At 42.8% G+C, this 16,636-nt stretch overlaps 1 protein-coding gene across 3 annotated transcripts in view; it reads left to right on the top strand.

Moving 5' to 3' along the window:
* LOC134563837 (moesin-like) overlaps window positions 1–16,238 on the top strand; it is a 40,372-nt gene extending 24,134 nt beyond the window's left edge. For 2 of the 3 annotated variants that reach the window (XM_063422179.1, XM_063422180.1), the window contains exons 3-13: window positions 5,701–5,796; window positions 6,297–6,571; window positions 7,031–7,114; window positions 7,459–7,605; window positions 8,087–8,183; window positions 9,213–9,376; window positions 9,843–9,973; window positions 10,611–10,771; window positions 11,289–11,381; window positions 11,798–12,031; window positions 13,025–16,238. In XM_063422179.1, the coding sequence (XP_063278249.1) occupies window positions 5,701–5,796; window positions 6,297–6,571; window positions 7,031–7,114; window positions 7,459–7,605; window positions 8,087–8,183; window positions 9,213–9,376; window positions 9,843–9,973; window positions 10,611–10,771; window positions 11,289–11,381; window positions 11,798–12,031; window positions 13,025–13,189 (1,647 nt within the window). In that variant the 3' untranslated portion in view covers window positions 13,190–16,238. The remainder of the gene's footprint in view (window positions 1–5,700; window positions 5,797–6,296; window positions 6,572–7,030; window positions 7,115–7,458; window positions 7,606–8,086; window positions 8,184–9,212; window positions 9,377–9,842; window positions 9,974–10,610; window positions 10,772–11,288; window positions 11,382–11,797; window positions 12,032–13,024) is intronic. The other variant, XM_063422181.1, reaches the window with a different exon arrangement.
* Window positions 16,239–16,636: the final 398 nt, after the last annotated feature.

Below are 16,636 nucleotides of genomic sequence, written 5' to 3'. Positions count from 1 at the left end.
TTTGCCCTGGGGTGCCCTTTTGCTTTGAACTGTCAGTTCTGAGTTAATCAAGAAGGAAGCTGCTAAGCATTACCAAGCTTTTTAGCTGCATGGCTACCTCAGTGCAATCTGCTGGCTTTGCTCAGTAACATTAAGGCAGTATTTATCTTCACCTGTTGTGTATAAAGGTAGATAAACGTATTTCTTATGCCACACATGATTCTGGTCCACTCTGAATAGGATTCAGAAGATTTTGGAAAACTTGTAGCTAGGTTTTAGCTTAATGAGGAGAAAAGCATTTGAAAGCTCCATAGTAATAATATTTGAATGGGCGTGAGGTAGAAATGATCCTGTCTTCCTCTTTTCTGCTTGGTTAAATTTCAAAGTGATTTTCTTCAGTGACAGAACAATGCCAATGCTTCACTGCTTTGTAGGAAGCGGTTTCCGCCCCAAAGTAGCTGGCTGTAGAAGTACCACTGGACTGATATACATGTGCAGTAACATCATGATTTATACTAGAGCTCTTCCTATTCCCTAATCTTGTAACTGTACGGCTTTAGCTTAAGTATCTTAGGCTTGTGTGCATGGACAAAACCTGGATTAAATGAGACAGCACTGCACTGTCTTCTGCAGCTTTGCTGATGTGCCTCTTAACATCAGCTGCTGAACTCCAGCACTTGCTAGCAAGAACTGTAACTTTGCTCCCATTCCTCAGCTGCCAGCGATGGATTAAAAGAAGAGCTCAGGGATGGGCTATGCATGCCAGGGGTGCTGCTTATCCCATAGGCCTAATTATTTCCCAGGTACCTTGAAATACTGCTTTCCTGGGGATGCAGAGCACAGGCACTGAAACAGTGATAGCTGCTTGTTTTCCTCCTTTGACCCTTTTCTGTATTGGACTGAAGTGCAGCTGGTCTGGAGAGTAGTCAGTAAACCAAAGCAGTGCTTTGCATTGCATGTCTTCTGCACATGAAAAATTAAGCTGCTGTCTGATGAAACTTCTTAGATACTTGTTGCTGTGCACGGCTTTAAAATTGTGTCCCTCCACTCTTTTGCCTCTCAAACTTCTTCTTTTTTTTGGTAAATTGATTCTAGCTTGAATCACTGAGCATCAAATCTCCTTAAAGGTGATTTCTGTCCAATTAAGAGCCATGAAGACAAGTCACAGGTGAAAGAACCAGTTTTTGGGCCCAAAACTAAGCATGTAGTAAAAACATGCACTTATATATGGATTAAAATGATAACAATAAGCATCTCTCTGCACACTTTAAACCTGATCACTGATGCTGTTTTTTGTGTTCAGCATTGAGTCTTACACGTAATGGAATGTGTGTTGAGGGGTATTTTTGTTTCATCTTATTTTTAATTCTTAATGTTCTTTCCGATTTCACGAAGAGCCAGATCTCCTAAGATTCTGAGTTTTTGTACCCTGGCTTGTCTCGTTGTCTTGCTTTTCTATCTGCATGGCTGCTGAGGTAGTTGTGCAGCTATAAACCTTAGCAGCTTCCTTCTTATCTGCTGCAGTAAGTTTAGTGGTTTTGTACAGTACCAGTTTGTCAGATTTCTTTCATGTTTGCTTAACCTTCAGCACAGGCTGATCAAACCCCTCTTGAATTTTGAGTAACTCCATCTGGGTTGAGCTGTGTTTGGAATAAAGTTGGTTGGTGTCTCATGGCCTGCAAACTAGGCTTTTTGAGAAGGGAGAGTGTAGGAGAAATCTTTAGCCTTGGTAAGGTCCTACTCAGTAGTGTTTAAACACATAGGAAATGGCTCTGGAACACTTAATCCACTAGGTGAAAGCACCAAAACTCACTAAGGTAGTTTCATGGAAGAAAGCAGTGAGTCCCAGGATAGTGGCTGGTTGCCCCACCAAACCCCAGAACTCTTGTTCCTGTAATGAAGGCTTGTGATTGAGTGGAAAATGTGTCTCAAATTTCATAGGAACATGTGGAAACTTTCTGACTTTTAGAAAAGCAGTATTTCCAACCAAAAATGAACTGCTTGGTTGCTAAAGATGTCAATGGCAAACTGCAGTAAGTACAAAAAACATGAAGATCCTGTAGTTTAGCACACTGGTATTTTAACACTTTGGAAGGGAAAATTAGAAGTACATCCACCAGCTAAATGGAGGGAGAACAGTTGAATATTTGTGGCTGTAGATGGAGCCTACCTGGAAGACCACGTTCCAAGTTGGTTTTGACTGGCATATGAAAGTGCAGGTGTGGCACCCGTTCAGAGCTCCTCCAGCAATAAGGTTAGGTGTCAGTTTTCTCTCAGATGTACTTGACGTCGCTGTTGTAGAAAGGGAGACAGACCTACCTCACCTTTAACTAGGGCAGCATTCAAGGCACTTGTACCATGACACAGCCTGAGATGATTTGGCTTTTAATGCAGGAACGTGATCCAAGTGGAATGCCTTTTCCTCTGCTTGCATGCTTTGGTCTTGCCTGTGTGTAAATAGTGCTTTAATCAGAATCTGTACTTGTTTGCCAGTATGGTGGTGTGTTTCCTAGGCTGGGAATGACAAGCATTTTCAGTCATCATCTTGATGCTAAAATGTACATTTTAAGAGGCTGCTTATGGCTCCCTCTTCTGCTGTGGAGCAGCACCCAATGGCAGGAACATAGTTCAGAGGGAGCTGGGTGAGTGCTGAAGGGAAGGGCAGGAATTGTCATGCAGACCTAGAAAACATGGAACAAGGAGTGAGAGAAAAGGTTACCTGGAACATCTTCTGTTTCTTCTCTGAACATAAGTAAAAAAACCCTACTATTTGTGCTTAGACTTGCTGCAGAGGATGAAGTGAGTCACCAGAAAGGCACTTTTTCCCTGTATCAGTATGGCTTACTGAGTAGAATTTTAAGCTATTACTCAGTTAAGAGTTTTGTAGAGCTGGTCAAGGTATTGCGGGACAGCTGGATTTTAAGGCTGCATCCAACCTGTTCCTCATTGTAAAGCAAGCTGTATCCAGCAGGCTAAACAAGACCCAGGGACTGACTTAATGCTCCCCCTGGCATAAAGGAAAAGATGCTGCTCTCCAGATGAGAGTGGAGATCTTAGGTATTTAAGTATTGTGGTCTGTGTTAAACAGTACTCTCTATTCTCCTATCCTTTGCGCCAGCCCCTCTCCATCTGTAGCCACTGCCAGTAGCTGTTTGCTTTTTGGAACATCTCACAGTTCATTAGGGCTCTGAATGCTGTACACCCCCAGACATAATTATGCTGCTGCCAGCCAGATTCCTTGCAGCTGTAGAAAGCTGTTTCTTCTTCATGCTTTTACCCTTGCTAAATGGAACTAAATAGCCTGCTAAAGCTGAGGAGGGAGGAGGACTATCCCCACTGCCTTAGTTTAGTGGGAGCTTGGGAGTGTGATGGTGAGTGCTGTGCTGTCTCCCCTCTTCTCTGCCCCCAGCTTGTGTTTGTCTCTGCTATTGCTGTGCAGGCTTCTGCTGTGGAATAAAAGTCCTTTTGTGTGGGACCACAGTGTGGAGCCTTTCAGCTGCTTGCTGGCAGTCCAGCCTGTTGAATTCCCAGGCATAAGCTGCTGTCAAGTGGAAGTGGGGAAGGCAGACCCATGCAGTCCAGTGAGGACCTTCCATCCCATTCATATGTTAATGCTTCCAAGAACAGAGCTGTCCTTGGGCTCTAGGATAGTCTTTCTTTCCCTCCTTGAACCATCTGCTTCCAGTCACAGAATCACAGAATATGCTGGGTTGGAAGGGACTTACAAGGATCATTACATCCAACTCCTGGCCCTGCACAGGACCATCCTCAACAATTACACCACGTGTCTGAGAGCATTGTCCAAATGTTTCTTGAACTCTGTCAAGTGGTACTGTGACCAGTTCTATGGGGAACCAGCCCAACCACCTTCTGGGTGAAGAATCTTCTCTTCTGGTATCCAGCCTAAACCTTCCCTGATAACTTCAAGCCATTCCCTTGTGTTTGGTCACTGGTCACCACAGGAAAGTGATCAGTGTCTGCCCCTCCTCTTCCCTCATGAGGAAGTTGTAGACAGTGTGAGGTCCCCTCTCAGTCTTCTCCAGGCTGAACAGACCAAGTGCCCTCAGCTGCTTCTCATATGGCTTCCCCTCAAGTCCCTTCAACTTAATTGCCCCCTTTGGACCTTCTCTAATATCTTAATATTAGAGATAATTATCTTTCTTATATTACAGTGTCCAAAACTGCATGTACATAGCAAACCCTGATTCTTCTCCGAAAGCCTCCTTGACTGTGTTCATCCTGCTGCATGATGCACAAGGGACCTGCAATCCTCTAAATCTGCAGGGTCTCTAGCCCAGCTCTCCATTCATGTTCGAGCAGTGATAGGCTGAATAATTTCAGGAACCCCAGTGGGATGATTGTACATGGACTGCATGACCTAGTGTAGGTTTTGTCTGTGTGTGCCACCAATGGCATACCTCTGCTGAAAACTGCATTTGGTTTTTCTGCCTGAAAGGAACAAAGGCCCTAATGCTGCTTTAGGAAGCTCAGAAGAAATGTCTGATCCAGGCCCTAAACAATCTAATTAGTGATGTGTTTGTGGGGAACCTATGTCTTTGGTGTTGTATCTTACCAAAGTAAAGACCACATCTGAAGGGAACAGAGTGCACCTTCAGGCAAAAATTATACAAAATTGTATCAAATGACCTGGCAGCTGGTTTTCACAGGGCAAGTCTCAGTCTCTTGCATCTCTATTAACCCCTTTGAAAGGGGGAAGCTCTGAGCAAGCTCGAGTTGAACGGTATGTGAAAACAGCTGACAGTGTTGTACTTTAGGAACTGTGCCAGCCTGAAGACAGATGTCTTCTTCCTTCCCCTTTTTTGTCCAGTAATGGAGGTGGGCAGTAGGTGCCTTGTTTGCCAGTATGAGACTAACTCCTGGGTCTTCAGGAGGGATGTTGGGGAGCTTCACTGTGTAGACTTGCTGCACTCCATGGCATGTCCCAGGCTTTTCAGGGCACAAAGGGGGATGCCTTGATAACAATCAGGCTTTGGAGGAACTTCCCCCTCCTCTTAATCAACAGTGGCACTGTACTGCAGTAGTCTTGCTGCCCCACGATGAGGCTCTTGTCACAACACGTCTTTAAAGCCTTTTTAATTCTTATTTACATAGCATGCCTGGTGTGCTAGGGAGGTAACTACAGAGAGAGCTTGCATAGTGGTGTAGTTAATGTCTGTGGTGGCTCTTTGTCCTGGCACAAGGGATAGCATATGGATTTAGCCTCTGCACTTCCTCTTAATGCTGCTGCTCAGTAAATAGCTGTATGAAAGGCCTGTCTATCAGTGGAGTAGAAACAAACCTTAAAGTAGCACAGCCTAGCAGGATAATTCATGACTTGCCCAGGAATAGTACATTTGCATGGTAAGTGTGGGGTGTACCTGAAAGTGGAGCTGTGTTCCTCATTCCTGGCAGTTACTAAACCTGTCAGAGCTGTTGCATTGTGTTTTGGCTATACATGTTGGCTTATAAGTAGCTGAAAAAATAATGTCCCAGCTGTTTATAAATACCAACAAGCCTTAAAGAGCTGAAGGAAAAGAAAGGATATTACACACATCTATTTAAGACCTCTTACATGCCCAATCATCTTTCTGTGCACTGCAGCAGGAGAGGCAGGTGGTCAGGGCACCCTCTGTCTTTGTCTGAACTTACCTCTAACACGTTCTCAGCCACTGGTAAGTTCAGTCCATCTGAGGATCTTGCTAATAAAAATCTTTCTTTCAGGTTGTCAAGACAATTGGTTTGCGAGAGGTCTGGTTTTTTGGACTTCAGTATCAAGACACCAAGGGTTTCTCAACGTGGCTAAAATTGAACAAAAAGGTATGTTTGCTCCAAGATTTTGCTTGTCCTTGTTCCCTTCTCTATGTATGCAGGAGCAAATTCAGTCTCCATGCTTCTGTCAGGGATCTGTTCTTTCCTACCCACGCACCTCAAGTACTGCAAGATCAGTGTGGTGTCCACACACTCCCTCCCCAGGGTGTGAGGAATTGTGGTATCTGACCTGTTCCTGCATCTAGCTCTGTTTGTTACCAGGCCAGATCTGTTACCCTTCCTGGCAAAACACTGATGTCATGCTCATGTGAGCATCTTGGCTGGGGAGAAACCTGGAAAGTAACTTAGCTACCACTGGTCATAACTGCTGGCTTGTGTAAGTCCAGTGGGGAGAAGTGATGAGGTATTTAGCAGTAAGTAATTGAAAATCATTGCTTTTCTGCATTGGAAAAGAGAAATTTTTTTCTAGTCCAAGCTTATCTTCCTGTTTGTAAACTGCTCCCCTTCACTTGGTATATAGGCTCTAAAATCTGCTAACTCTGTTCCAGGTAACAGCACAGGATGTACGTAAAGAAAGCCCCCTGCTTTTCAAATTCCGTGCCAAGTTCTACCCAGAAGATGTGGCAGAAGAGCTGATCCAGGACATCACACAGCGCCTTTTCTTTCTCCAAGTGAAGGAGGCAATTCTGAATGATGACATTTACTGTCCTCCAGAAACAGCTGTCCTTCTGGCTTCTTATGCTGTCCAGTCCAAATACGGAGACTTCAACAAAGATGTGCACAAATCTGGCTACCTTGCTAGTGATAAACTGCTCCCACAAAGGCAAGTGAACTTGGATAGTCTTAGACATTTTCTGTCTTAAAGAGTTTGTGATTTTTTCATCTTTTTTTAACGTAGGGGGTGTTTTGATTGCAATGCTCAGAATAAAATATAGCCTTGTGCCATTTTGAGCATTTAGATTAGTGTTCAATTAATTAAGAGCTTAAACTTCTTACTGCTATTCTGAAACTCTTATCAGAAGTAGTGTGAGAAACTCCAAAACACAATATGCTTACAAGGAGAAGCAAAACTGAATAAAATTTGTCATTTGTTAGAAGTCTGAATGCTGACCATTGTGTCTCTATCTAGCCTTTTAATAAAACTATATTTCTTGGAATATTTTTGTGGGGGAACTCTGATGCCAATGGAGTATTTAATGAAGCATTATTACTGAGTGATGTGATTGTGTGTGTGCATATATGTAGTGCTTGGTTTTAAACATCCCATGTATACTCGTTCCAGGGTTTTGGAGCAGCACAAGCTTAACAAGGACCAGTGGGAAGAGAGGATCCAGGTGTGGCATGAGGAACATCGAGGAATGATTAGGTGACTGATGCAGTGTGAAATTGCTGTATTTGAAGTAGTGTTAGTGTGTAATGTACAAATGCATACAAAAATCTGTGACTTGCTTCAGGTAAAGTTAGCATTCTTCACATTATTTTGCTCAGAGTAACCAGGTTCACGTGCCTCTGCTCTTGCTGGTCCACATCAGCTGGCTGTTCTTAGTAAAACAAGACTGAGTTTGCAGAGTTTGTAATGATCTTCTAGGATGATGCTTAGAACATTTGCCAGCTTGTTGCTTCTCTGTCCACGTGGGAAGAGAGCACCTTCTTGCTCTAAGGGCTTAAAGACTCAAAAAAGAATATCTGCTTTCTTCTTATATGCTGCAGAGAAGATGCTGTCTTGGAGTACCTGAAAATTGCACAGGATCTGGAAATGTATGGTGTGAACTACTTCAGCATTAAGAACAAGAAAGGCTCTGAGCTCTGGCTAGGTGTAGATGCTCTTGGACTCAACATTTATGAGCAGAATGATAGGTAATAAACCCTTCTCTCTTCATCATTGCCTTCAGCTCCTTTCTAATATAAACTCACTCAAAATCAATCTCTCCTGGAATTCAAGTCTTAAACTAAACTTCACAATTGCTGTATCATTCTTGGCTGTGTTTTTGATGTTGCCAAAATAATCCATACAATGTGCTTCTTTGGACCAACCAAAGAAATACAAGAAATTGGCAAATCTTTTCAAGATAGTTTTACTTATGTCCCTGGTCTTCCTGCTACAGATGCATTCTCCAGTTCTATTTTTCATTTTAAAAAACCAAAAAAGTGGTACTGAAAACCTGCTTCTTATGTTTGTATTTCATCTGCTTGACTAATTTTGTCTGCTGATTTCAAGTACCATAAGACTACAGAAATATGAGGATGGATTTGGTGTAATTTTGAGCTTTATATTCTAAGTCAAGAATTTGGAATGACCTTGGGCTTTCTTATTTCTTTTTGCTTCCAATTTCTGCAGGCTAACACCGAAAATTGGATTCCCTTGGAGTGAGATCAGAAATATCTCATTCAATGACAAGAAATTTGTTATTAAGCCTATTGACAAGAAAGCACCAGTAAGAAGCAAGATTCATGTTAAGCTATTAACCTTTAAGCTTCTTGGTAGAATGATTTCTGTGGGTTTGGTTTTGGGTGTTTTTTGGGGTTTTTTTTGCTTAGAATCCTTTCATCAGAAGCATTAACACTGATGTAAGCATGGAGACCTGTTCAGGGCAGACAAGTGATAGTTGTTTTTTTTCTGGCTAAGAGGGTAGAAATTTAGGATAAGCTTAAGCTTTTAAGGGAGTAGCTCTTGCTTAGGGTTTCTGATTTTCCTAAGACTGTTCAGATTCTCTGATAATACAGTTAGGGGTCTAAGCTACTTCTGTTAGTTGTGGATGGATCATTTGCAACCTGTTGCCTTTAATAGTGTGTGGGACGATCTTTTGAAGGTTTTCACCTTACTTAATGCAGAAGCTTTAGGTCATTTTGTAGGGTAGACTGGTTTTTTCCTTGCAAATTTATATTGAATGTAATTGCTTTCATCTTTAAGGTCTAATAATTTCCTGTGCTAGCTAGTACCTTCTGTTCTTCTGGTCATTCTTGTTCCATTGCTCCTTGAAAGCATTTCCCTGTTGCTGTTGCTCCTTCTTAACAGAACAAAGTTATTTATCCATTGATTGTAACATTTAACACCCTTTCTGGCATAAGCCAAGACATTACATTCAATGTGGCTGGCCAGGCTATTGTACAGATTATTGAAATGGGAGAAGCCAGGGACATGGTGTGCCTAGTAAACCAGCTCTGCTGGTGTTTGTAATGAAATGGTGATGCTAAAACGCTGTGTGCTTGGTGCTAGGTATATGTTACAGTGAAACCCAGAACACTGGAATGGCACACTGGGTGCTCCTGCCCCGGGTGTGTTTGTCAGGTTGAAATCCGTTCCAGAAAGAAGTGTCTAAGTGCCACCAGTAATGAATTAGACATTTTTAAGAAAATCTGGCAGGCAACTCTAAAAAGCTTGGGGTCTTGGGAGCATAGTGCATACACAAGGGGCTTCTTATGCTGAAAGAACAGGTCTAAAGCTGCCTTTTTCTCATCCCAAGGACTTTGTATTCTATGCCCCTCGGTTACGGATTAACAAACGAATCTTGGCACTTTGCATGGGGAACCACGAGCTCTACATGCGCAGGCGTAAACCAGACACCATTGAGGTGCAGCAGATGAAGGCACAGGCTCGGGAAGAGAAACATCAGAAACAGATGGAGAGGTTGGTGGGGTTCTGAGTAACCTGGGTGTGACTAATCACTGCATAAATAACATCATGTGCTAGATAAATGGCTGGCAGCACCTTAATCTGCTCGAGCCGAAAACAGAGCAGGTTGCTTTCTGCTTCAGTAGGTCTAATGAGTTGGTAATAATAGTACTCATCAGAAATGTGACCCCCATTACTTTCTTGGACCTCAAGATTTGTCTGTCCATTTGATGGGACTAATACAGACCTTGAAATGTGGAGATTTCCCTTATAACATTGCTATTATGAACTTATCATTGAGATGAATGTCAGCAAGGCTTTTTATTTTTGCACTTCTATAAAGGGGTACATCTGGAGTAAAGCTCATTATCTGAGTGCTTTAGGGCACATCTTGTGTGTGCTCTCCTTGTGTGTTTACTAGGAAGTGCTCCAGTCTGGGTGATAGTTGGTTTGAAATTACTTTGTGACTTCCTTCCTTCAGAGCCCTGCTGGAGAATGAGAAGAAGAAGAGGGAGTTGGCAGAAAAGGAGAAGGAGAAGATTGAGCGTGAGAAAGAGGAGTTGATGGAGAGACTCAAGCAAATTGAGGAGCAAACCAAGAAAGCTCAGCAAGGTAATAGGAAATCTTTCAGTGTTTCCATTGATGATGAATAGTCTGAGTGAGAAGGGTTCAAATAGTAAAGTGAAGAGCATCTCTGAGTAATTTCTCTCCAGAGTTCTGTGCTGACTGGTGTTAGGGCCCTGGTTTAGCCTCCTGAAGCTGAATGTAAGCTCTCCATATGCAGTTGCTGAAAAAAGATCTTCATTAAAGAAATGATTAACAGCCAAGATGTCTCTCTTGGCAGCAGAAGTACTTTGCCATTGTTTCTGTGTTGGCTGGAAGCTTTATCCCAGAATATCTGTAGAGGAAGGAGTCAGAAAGTGTAGCAGGGGTCACACCAGCCATTGCTGCGGTGATTTACTAATTGCTTGGCTAGAGTTAGTGTGGTATTGCCCAAACAAAATACTGAATGCTTCTCTGCCCTTAGGTATGTGATTTTGGGATGGGGCTTCCCCACAAATCCATTCAGGGTGGGCCTGACTTTTAGTCTTACTGCTCCAGGTAAAATGTAAAGGAGAGGAAAGGGGACAGTTGTTTGTGTCTCTCCTTTACCTTTCCCTCTGAAGAAAAACCCTTACCCAGACAGACTTTCCTCTTCTACTGCTGTTCCTTACTTATCTGTCCTGAAATGTGCTCCTCTGTTTTCCAGAATTGGAAGAACAGACCCGCAGAGCTCTGGAGCTGGAACAGGAGAGAAAACGAGCTCAGGAGGAAGCCGAGAAACTGGCTAAGGAACGTAGAGAAGCAGAAGAAGCAAAGGAGGCCCTATTGAGAGCATCCCATGATCAACAGAAGACCCAGGAACAGTTGGTAAGCTGGTGAACTGAAAGTCAAGTAGAGAAATTAGTGAAAGGGGAAGCATCTAAGTTTTGAAGCCAACCAGGCTATGAATATAGTGAGGAAGCACTATATTCATAGATTCTTTAATTTTTATCCTCAAGTAGATGAAAATATACATAAATACAAGCGTATTTGCACAGTAGATTTGTATTACTTTTTGCTTTTTTTTGCATGTGATAATGATAAAGTGTTGCTTTCCCTGGTTTGGATTCAAAGAACTGAGTTTTGTAGCTCTGTTTTGGGGAGAAGGAAAAAGAACCTTCAACAACCAAATAAAACCCCAACTCACAATGAAAGTCAAAACTTTTTTGTTTTGGGACTTTTTTGGCTTCCTTTCCTCTTTCATCATGGAGGTATTGGTAGAACTGAAGTTAACAGGAAGGCTTTCTTCTTACTGAAAGATGTGTTCTCACTCAGGACTTGAAGTAAATGATTCATTTAGCTAATATCTTGGGTTTTGTTTCCACTAAAAGACTTTCTTCTACAGGCTGCTGAGATGGCAGAACTCACAGCTAGGATCACACAGCTGGAGCTGGCCCGGCAGAAGAAGGAGAGCGAGGCACAGGAGTGGCAGCATAAGGTAAAGCTGAATCTGAGCAAATGGCATGCTTTTTGTGGAATTGCTCTTTGTTCTGGGCTGTAACGTGGACTACTGCACTGGATTCCACACTAGACTCAATGCTTGCAAGCTTGAGGCTCTTGTAAATATGCAGCTTTGGTTTTCTCCATGAAAAGGATGACTTATTCTAAATCCATGTAGCAATTTTTGACAAATTAGACCTGTAGCCCAATTTCCATTAACAGTAACCATTCTTCAGATCTCTGAAGTGTTATCCAGCAGAAAATTTTGCAAATGATGGTGGCTGAGTATCTTTGGAATATACCCCTTCAGAGGTGCAAGGTTTCCTGTAACAAGCACTAAGTGGTGCTTCTGTGAGAAGTTGTCAGGCGCTCAGGATTATTCTGACTCACTCACTGTGGCATATCCTACTGCAGGCACAGAGGGTGCAGGAGGACCTAGAGAAGACCAAAGAGGAGCTGAAGACTGCCATGAGCACCCCTCATGTCACTGAACCCATGCACTCTGAGAACGAGCATGATGATGAGCAGGATGAGAATGCAGCAGAAGCCAGTGCTGAGTTACGGTCAGAGGCCACCATCAAGGACCGCAGTGAGGAGGAGCGCACCACTGAAGCAGAGAAGAATGAGCGGGTCCAGAAACACTTGAAGGTAAGAAGCTCGTAGCAGAGTGTGTGTGTGGGTGCTGCTTCTACTTTTCTCAACATTTCTTGCAGCTGGAAGGTATTACTGTTATTTAGAAAATGAGGGGAGAAGCAGGGAAGAGAGATGATCATGATCTTGCCAGATTGCTGCTTAGCCGTTGAGTAGAGAGGCAGATCTTGTCTTCTGGCTCTTCTATTTTACTGGAAGCAGGGAAGTATTTTGAAGCAGTGCCAACAAGCAGCATCTGTCAGATTTAGTGTGCTTTCTGTGAGCATTTCCAACCACCTGACAGCTGTTCATAGCCCTGGCTGCAACAAATTGAAGAACTTAGTCTGATTCCTACCCAGAAACTACCTCTAACTGTCGAGTCCGGGTTGCATTGCAAAACTCTACATTGCAAAACCCTGGAGTAGCCCACTAGGGCTCAGCACAGAGACAGCACTACTGCACCATCTTATTTGCTGCCTGACTGGCACCAGGGTTTGCTCATTCTGCATTCTACTGTGGTGGTTACACACAGAATGGTAGAGGTGCATTTTATCTTCTGCAGCAAGTTTCTTTTCTGGTGGAAAGCTAGTAATTCCTCAAATTCTACAAAATGCTCCTGCTTCAGGTCTTCAGGGATGCCTCAACATGGCCGTTCTTTTAAAGTATAGACATTGGAGACAATCTTTCTTAACTGTGCTAGATGAAGTAAAATAGGTGGCAGATTGCCTGATGTTTTCTATCTTAAAGTGTTAGGGAGAAATATTAACAACTTCCACAAAATCATAGATCTGTTTAGATTGGAGGGGCATACATGAGATCATCTTATCCCACTTCCTTGTTCAGGCAACATCAGCTAGAGCAGCTTGCCCAGAAGAATACACCAGGGCTGGTCTGTTTCCTGTCTCTATAGATAGATACTGAATCTTTAGGAGGATCCGGAGAAAATCTTTGTCCAGCTTTGAGTCTCTGGCATGTACTGACCTGTTGCTGTCTTTTTCTCCTCCTCTAAAGGCTCTTTCCTCAGAGCTGGCAAACGCTCGAGATGAAACCAAGAAGACAGCCAATGATATGATCCACGCTGAGAACATGCGCCTAGGCCGAGACAAGTACAAGACCCTCCGTCAGATTCGGCAGGGTAACACCAAGCAGCGCATTGATGAGTTTGAGTCCATGTAAACTCTCCCCTGCACCTGCTGCCCTGCACTCTCTTCTCCCCTCTTTCCCATCTTCTCCCGTCATTCGCTCATAATCGTGCTATGCTGGAACCACTACAGAAGAGTGACCATGGTCTTATTTATCAAGTTTTGGGCAAATGCTGGAGTTAAGTGACAGAAGAAAGAATAGTAATTATGTCTGCCTGGTGTGGCTTGGGAGAGCAAACACGTGTTGGGGTAAAGCTGTTTGGCTTGGGGTGAAGTCTTAGTGTGCTGGGTTTGCCCAGTGAGGTGGCTGTGTTGCTGTCTTCTCCCGTTGTGTGGGGAGACCAGCAGATACTTGTACTGCGTTTTATACAGTCAAGAGCTGACAGTCTGATACTCTACCTTTCTACTAACCTGTGCAAGCTTCAGGATTAAGTTTAGTAGCCAGGGTCTGAATTTCTGGCTTAACCCAGAGTCTGAATCATGCAGTTAAAAAGGGGAGACTGGAGCTTAAGAAGAAGGATTGAACATAAGATATGGACTTTCTCTCTAAAAGACCAAAGTTTTTGTCCTACAAAAATAAGCAGACCAAACAGATGCTGTGGTGTTCCTGCTGGTTGTTACCTTTTGTTGTTTAATGATGGAGCTTTGAATTTCCTAATCATGAGGAGGCTTTTGGAGTATTTCAACTGATAGTGTGGTTTGAAGCCTCCAATTCCCTGCTTTCTAGAGGTTTTGTCTCTGATCAATGGCTTTGTTCACTATCATTTGTCTGAGTTCAATGTAACCAGTGAGACAGAGATAGCTAAAGTACACTGCCTTCCTTTTTGGTTTTGCCAATGGAAACCTAAAGTGGGAAGTAGAAATGTAAAAGACTAAAAATCACTGTAGCTGTATTTTCCCGTGCTGAACAGATACTTTTCCAGTTACGTGAACAAGATTTCAGGTTTTTCCATAAGAGGCCTTTATAGCACGTAGTCATTGGTGCCTTATGACTGTGTATAAATCTACTGTAGCTCAGATGCCTTTAGTTTAAACTCAATGCAATCATAAAAGGTGATCAGCAGCTGGGGACCGAAAACTGCTCTCATATCTGGGTCATATACAAGACTGCATCTGTTTTCCTGGCTTCAAGCAGCATTTGAGGGGAGAGGATCCTGAGACACTTGTCCAATTATTTTCTTAATCCTCACTAGCAGTCTGCCACATCCGTGGCTCAAGTGCTTTTCCTTCCCCAGAAGGATGCTTTGGCCTTTTGTAGCTTTGAGAACAGAAAGGTTTCTCTTAGAAATGGGATACAAATTGTTGTGAGACTGGTCCTGAGAGCTGCTTGTGCCAGTTATTATAATAACCATCACCTCCTGTCATCCAAGCTGCTCATGCTGTAGCTACCCAGAATCATCCCTGCCATTTTTGTGGAGGAAATAGCCATGTATGCTCAGGGTTGAATTGGATGTTGCCTTGATCCCTCATAACTGTTAACCTTCAGGAGAGTCATCTTAAAAATGGGTTTCACCTAAACTGAAGTCCTCCTTTGTTTTGCCCACCTTGGATTAGCCTGTCTCTATAGGAAGTTATTGGGGTAGCCTGGGATTTATTTTCTTGCCTAGCATAATCCCAGATTTTGTGACTTGCTCAGTTTTGTTGATTCTCCCTTTGTATGATGTTACTGGTAGTGGTGATAGAAGGAAAACATCTGAAAACTGGAGCATTTTCAGCTCACTGGTGGATGAAAAAGGGCAAAGGGGGACTGTGCCAAAAAAGAAATGTTTATGATAGTGTTAACAAACTGCAGTATTTCCCCAAGAATTCCTTGGGTGGCTGGAAACAACCTCACCAGTTCTGTGTTACTTTATTTTCTGTAAGCAATGCAAGTCTGTGTGGAGATGGATACAAATACCAGCCAACCTGTGTTAGAAGCAACATGCCAATCCATGCTCTTAAACACCCTGGTGTGTCATGTGGGAGCCCCCTTCCCTCCCCTGGACACAGAGTGCTTTTGGGGGGCACATGACATGGCAAGCTTTTTGTTGGCCAAGAAAAATACACCTCAGTACCATGAAAGTCATAAATGAAAGATTGCAGTTAAATTTGTCAGAATGTTTTTGCATATTTCTGTACTGAAGGTGGTTGGCATTGGCTCTGGGTGAGTCTCATTACTGGGGAACAGACAACCTTTAAACTTCTGTTTTGGTGCTTTAAAACTGGTTCTCAGCATTTCTGCTCTGTCCATGGCAACTGTTGATGCATTTGAGGGGAGAAAAGCCTATCTAATATTTTAATAATTTCCTAACAAGCTGACGTATGGTGCCTGGAATATGTGTTCAAATAATAAACCAGTAAACCTTTTCTGCTTTGATGGATCACACAACACTGCTGAGCTCTTATGTATTATGATGTTGGCATGACTTCTGTTTATAGGGTTTTTTAAACGTTCTAATTCCACATGGTCCAATAAAGGAATAGAACGGCTTGTGCCAGTGAGTCCACTTTACTCTTTGTAGTTGTTTCAGCCCTGCCTTCTTTTTAACCAGTATTATATTCCAGTGGTATCTAATGATATTTGATTTCAATATTTTTAGCTATGCACAACTAGAAAATATTAGTCAAGGGATGGAGGGTGTGTTTATGGTCCTCCTTCCCTTGGAAATGTATACTGTATTATAAAGATGATATTTTGCAAGAAAACTAATGTAAGAAGCTTTCAGTATTACGGTGAGATTTTAGACACACACATTTTTTATTTGTTAGAATACAGTGAATTGTTTTTCCTCTTCATGTTTCAGTTTAATTGGATAACTACTCCTCTTGGGGGTGGGGGGAGGGAAGTACTTTATCACATGTTGCCTGGCTTTTTTTTTCTTGTTTTATTTTTTGTTGCTGTAAATTATGTTGAAGGTTTTTGACCAGTTGTTTTAGTGGATTATAATAAAACATCAATTCCTTAAGACTGTGGAGTAATTCATGGGTCCATATGCTTATCTGCAGAGAGAACCTTGATTAAGACATGTTTTTCCCGTTCAGAGGAGTTGTTAAAATCCATACCTTGTTCTTCCTGAAGTGCCAATAAAGTTCAGAGAAATTCAGCATATTGTGTCTGGCTGGTTACTTAAGATTTGCTTTAAGTTCAGTGCTGTCTCTTGTAGCTGAGCAGATCTGCCTTGTGGTGCCCAGAGGTCAGCCTGGGAACTCCCTCGTAAATAAGGAGATCTTACTTGCACTCTGAAAAGGAACTGCCTCAGTAACAGCCCTTTCCCTCTAACCAGCACTGCCAGCTGCTCAGCTGGAGCCAGTACTGGAATTGACACTTCTTTGTGGAGGCACTGAGTATAAATATTCAACTTGCAAATGGACTGGCCAGACGGAGAGTATGGAGCTGCTGTGGGTGAGCTCCTGCTGTGCCAAGCCCAGGCCCGTGTGCATCCAGGTTATCCTGGAGAGGGTGGCTGGGCCTTGGTGCTGCTGCTTTCATGGACACCTAGCC

Source organism: Prinia subflava, chromosome Z (genome assembly GCF_021018805.1).
Source record: "Prinia subflava isolate CZ2003 ecotype Zambia chromosome Z, Cam_Psub_1.2, whole genome shotgun sequence".
Classification (NCBI taxonomy): Eukaryota; Metazoa; Chordata; class Aves; order Passeriformes; family Cisticolidae; genus Prinia; species Prinia subflava.
Note: the sequence above shows the minus strand (reverse complement) of the source record. Positions and strands in the feature narration are given on the sequence as shown.